This window comes from Sinocyclocheilus grahami, unplaced genomic scaffold (genome assembly GCF_001515645.1).
Source record: "Sinocyclocheilus grahami isolate Dianchi unplaced genomic scaffold, SAMN03320097.WGS_v1.1 scaffold1284.1, whole genome shotgun sequence".
In the NCBI taxonomy this organism is placed as follows: Eukaryota; Metazoa; Chordata; class Actinopteri; order Cypriniformes; family Cyprinidae; genus Sinocyclocheilus; species Sinocyclocheilus grahami.
In genome coordinates, this window is record NW_015506463.1 from 93,825 (window position 1) to 98,575 (window position 4,751).

General features: G+C 49.0%; 1 protein-coding gene across 1 annotated transcript in view; it reads right to left on the minus strand.

Annotated features, from left to right (window-relative positions):
- Positions 1–2,070: 2,070 nt before the first annotated feature.
- The window catches only part of LOC107568821 (cilia- and flagella-associated protein 46-like), a 14,898-nt gene continuing 12,217 nt past the window's right edge, over positions 2,071–4,751 (minus strand). The window contains exons 10-11 of the mRNA XM_016254813.1: positions 4,180–4,315; positions 2,071–2,103 (exon numbers count right to left, since the gene is read on the minus strand). Coding sequence (XP_016110299.1) covers positions 2,071–2,103; positions 4,180–4,315 — 169 coding nt within the window. The remainder of the gene's footprint in view (positions 2,104–4,179; positions 4,316–4,751) is intronic.

Below are 4,751 nucleotides of genomic sequence, written 5' to 3' on the forward strand. Positions count from 1 at the left end.
AGTTGACCCGAAGGCCCAACAGGCTGAGGTGTGAAAGTACCAAATCCCTGTGTTCGCACAACTGATCCTGAGACTGAGCGAGTATGAGCCAATCGTCAAGGTAGTTGAGAATGCGAATGCCCTGACAGGGACAGCCCGAAGGGCAGGACCTTGTACTGGTATGCCCGCCCCTCGAACACAAAAAAACGCAGAAATGGCCTGTGGCGTGAAAGGATCGAAACATGGAAGTACGCGTCCCTCAGGTCGATCGCTGCGAACCAATCTTGGGGACGGATACACCTGAAGATGCATTTCTGCATAAGCATCTTGAACGGGAGCCTGTGAAGGGCCCGGTTCAAGATGCGCAGATCCAAGATCGGTCTCAACCCACCGCCTTTCTTGGGTACAATGAAGTAAGGGCTGTAAAACCCCGACCTCATATTGGCTGGAGGAACCGGCTCTATCGCGTCCTTCGCCAGTAGGACTGCGATCTCTGCACGCAAGACAGGGGCATCTGCTGCTTTCACTAACGTAAAAAGTGGACGCCCCTGAACTTGGGAGGGCACCGGGCGAACTGAATCACATAGCCGAGCCTGACGGTTCAAAGGAGCCATTGAGATGGGCTGGGTAGCTCTAGCCAGGCTCCCAGACACCGCGTAAGTGGCATCAACGGAACTACAGGCGTACCCTCAGTGGGGCAGCGCGGAAGAACACAGGGACCCGGCCCGGCGTCTCAGTGCCGGTCCGAGGCGGGGTCTGGGTGTGTGTAACACTGACCTGCGTTTGAGCAGAGGGTGCGTGGGTAGTCCGTTGGTTCGTCCTCCCGATCCGTCCACTGCTGCTCACTGGCGAGAGAGGAGGGTGAGTGTGATACGGCTCTGGAACGTTCACAACCCCCCATCCCCTCAGGGGACCCAGAGGTAGAAGAAATTGCTCTTTTGTCGAGTATTTGGGTACCACTGACCGCGAGGTCAAAAAACGAAACAAAAGATTCTCCGCCCGGCCCTCCTCCGGGGGAAGGAGTGGTGCGTTCACCATCTCCCGAAGAGCAACTCCCTCCATCTCTGGGTCGCCCGTTTCAGGGACTCTTGCTCTTTCGCTTACCACCAGGTCTGGTGGGGGCCTGGACGGGCGGGGCAGCTGCCCTGCGGCCGGCTCCTCGGCGCAGTTTTGCTGGAGGCTGCTGCGCAGGGGCGCTGCCGCCCTCGGCCGGGTGGAGGCAGCAGCTGTACCTGATGGCCTCAGTCTGCTTTTGGGCAGCGGAGAACTGCTGGGCGAAGTTCTCCACCGTGTCGCCGAACAGGCCGGTCTGGGACACGGGGGCGTTCAAGAACCTTGTCTTGTCCGTCTCGCGCATGTCGGCCAGACACAGCCAGAGATGGCACTCCTGGACCCCCATAGTGGACTTCGCATGACCCAGAGACCGCGCCGTAACCTTCGTCGCTCGTAGCGCGAGGTCCGTCGCGGTGCAGAGTTCTTTGAGAACTTCCGGGTCGTGACCACCCTCGTGCAAGTCCCTCAGTGCCTTGGCCTGGTGCACTTGCAGTAACGCCGAAGTGTGTAAGGTGGACGCAGCTTCTCCACAGGCCGTATAAGCACTGCCGATCAAGGCCAACGAGTGCCTACAGGCCCGGGAGGGGAGCAACGGTTTGCCCCGCCAAGTGGTAGCGGCATTTGGACACAATTGCATCGCAACCGATCGCTCCACCTGGGGAACTTCCGCGTACCCCCGCGCTGGACCCCCATCAAGGGTGGTGTGGGAGGATGAGCCACCGGGTCGGTTTATGGCAGTGAAAGGTGCCGTCCACGACCCAGCGATCTCATCATGCACCTCCGGGAAGAAAGGCACTGGGTTGGGGCCCTGAGAACCAGCACGCGCCACCCCGAGAAACCAATCGTCCAACCTTGAGGGTTCGGGACGCAGTGGAAGATTCCACTTGAGCCCGACACTCTCGGCGGCCCGGGAAAGCATAGCCATAATTTCTGGGTCCGTATCCGGCACCGCTGACCGCCCAGAGTGGTTTCGGAGTGCCAGCTGGCTGGGGCATCCCCGGAGGGGAATTCCTCACCGTGACCGTAAGACCAGTCCGCCTACTGCCAGAAGATGGGCGCCCCCGGTTGCCGCTAGAGGGAACCCCAGATCTAGGAAGTGGCATGGGCACTCCGCCCCCTTGCAGGTAACGGAGTCTGGTCCGCAACTCCGAGATGGTCATACCCCCGCAATGGGAGCATGAGTCATCCACGAAAGCCACCTCAGCATGCTTCATGCCCAGACACGAGAGGCAGCGATCGTGACCATCACCCGGCGCCAGGTAACGACCGCACCCAGAAACACACGGATGGTACGACATCTTTAAAAAGACGCGTCTTTAAAAAGACGTTCCACCCGTGAAGCTCTTTTAGATGGAATTTGCTCTTTTAGTGTGCTGAAGCGCACAGGGGAGATGGCCGTCTGCAACACACACAGGGGTAGTGCAGCCTGTTGTGTGCAAACCACTCGACACGGGAAAACCACCGCCGCTGAAGTGCCGTCCACCAGCACGAGAGCCCACGAAGAGCGTGCTTGACTGTAGCTTTACTCTTAGCAGAAGGTCAGGAGCAGAACGATAGAACCGCTCGGCTCCGAAGTGAAAAGCTGAATATGCGCTGCATCTGCTGCCTACTTATACTCACGCTGTGATCAGCAGCAGCTGGATGCAATAATCGCATACAAATGTACATTGGCTCATTTAGTTTACACTCGAAGTAGATTGGTCTCTCTAAGCGAGATCCCAATTCGTCGGTCATCCGACGTGACGTCGAGAGTAACCGACTGAAAGGGAACTACAGTAACATCTTCTGATTTCTGTCACCATGGCAACACCAGAGCTCATTATTCATTACTTTTTTCGTTGTTGTTTTTGGAGCTTGAACATCTCTGATCACGGTTTGCTTTCACTGTATGGAAAAAGAGCAGCTTGGAGATTCTTCAAAATAGCTTCTGTTTGACAGGTTTGGAAGGTGAATAAATGACGAAAGACTATTTTAGCATGAACTAATCCTTCAAATGGAAAGAGTGCAAACAGCACAAGAGTCTAATTACTTTAGCAATTCAGATTTCCACATTTGGTCAACGTGTTCATTGCCCTCTTTTCATAAATATGAGCACCCAGAGAGCTTTGTAATAAGATAATCCGTTTGGGAAAATGAAAATCCATAATGCAGCATGAGGCAAAATTAACTAGCGTGTCGTTTAGAGGAGCCGTGTGCTGTTTGGCACGCTGAACCCGACAGGGGCCCAGAAAACCACCGGGTCGCGTCACAGCGAGCTTAACGAACGCCACACCAAATCACATTTCCCGTCTGCTAATCGCGTTTGGAAACAAACCGTGTGTGTTTTGCCCTTTAGAGTTCACAGTAGCGCATGCGAAAGAATGGCAAAAGACAAACAAATGAGATTATCGAAGGTGTGGAGGAGATTCATGTCACACGCTTCTGAGAGATAATTGAGACAATCAAATGAATACGCAAAGTCTCCAAAATATATTAAAATAGAAAACAACATAGAAACAGAATGAAAAAAAACTGAATTAAAAATATTTTTAAAATGTATAGTATAGTATTTTTTGTATTTAGACAATTATTTTAAATTGTTTTAATATTATTTCAAATATTAATATTTTTAAAATAAAATAAATATATAATAGAACAGAGATATTTTATATGACACAATTATGCCAATTTTTAGAACAATTTGTATTTAGACAATTATTTTAGATTTGTTTTAAATTATAATAATATTACACAGTATTACTGTTTTACTTTAAATCTACTTTAATATAAAATTAGTGTCTCTAAAATGTTAAAATGGAAAACAGAATAGAAATGATTTATTATTACATAATTATTTTAAATTGTTTTATCATTTTATACTTTAATAATACTTCACAATATTTACTGTTTTACTGTGTGTATAAATGTGTGTGTGCATAGATGTATAGATTTCAATGTGAATAATATTTCACAATAATATTGTTTTACTGTGTGTGCGTGTAGTTATTTATTACTAGTGTAAACTAAACACTGTTGAGCTACGGTCAAGGTGAAGTGTGTCATTTATTTCCCGCTGGTGTAAATTCTGCAGATTTTTGTCCAAAATTAGCACAGACAATCTAAAAAAAATCATCTGTACATTAAGTGATCATTAAAAACATCTCGTACCTCATGAGGTGGAAGAACATTGAGGACATCAGTGAGAACTTGCTCCTGAAGAGAGACAGCGCTCTTCATCAGGCTGAACGCGTCCAGAAGGTGGCGCTGTTTCTCTTCTGCACTCGATGAGTGTACAGCCAGGATTCTTGATGAAAGAGACAAAAATCACACATCTGATTCCAGCAGCATGTATTCACTTCAGGGAAATTACTCTTATAACTGAGAGACATGGAATTAAATGAGTGCACATGGGATTTTGTGGCTTTAAAAACTAATTTGTCACACAAGAGGAGCATTACAGTGCAAAAAGCTGAAAGGTGTTTAAAATAGGACATGAAGATTTCCAAGTCATATTTGACCCCAAAGTCACAAGAAAAATACGAAAAATTCAGGTGCGTTCACCTGAGTGTGTTTGCGTGTTCACCTGAGTGTGTTTGCTTGTTCACCTGAGTGTGTTTGCGTGTTCACCTGAGTGTGTTTGCTTGTTCACCTGAGTGTGTTTGCGTGTTCACCTGAGTGTGTTGCGGCGTTCGCCTGAGTGTGTTGGCGTGTTCACCTGAGTGTGTTTGCGTGTTCACCTG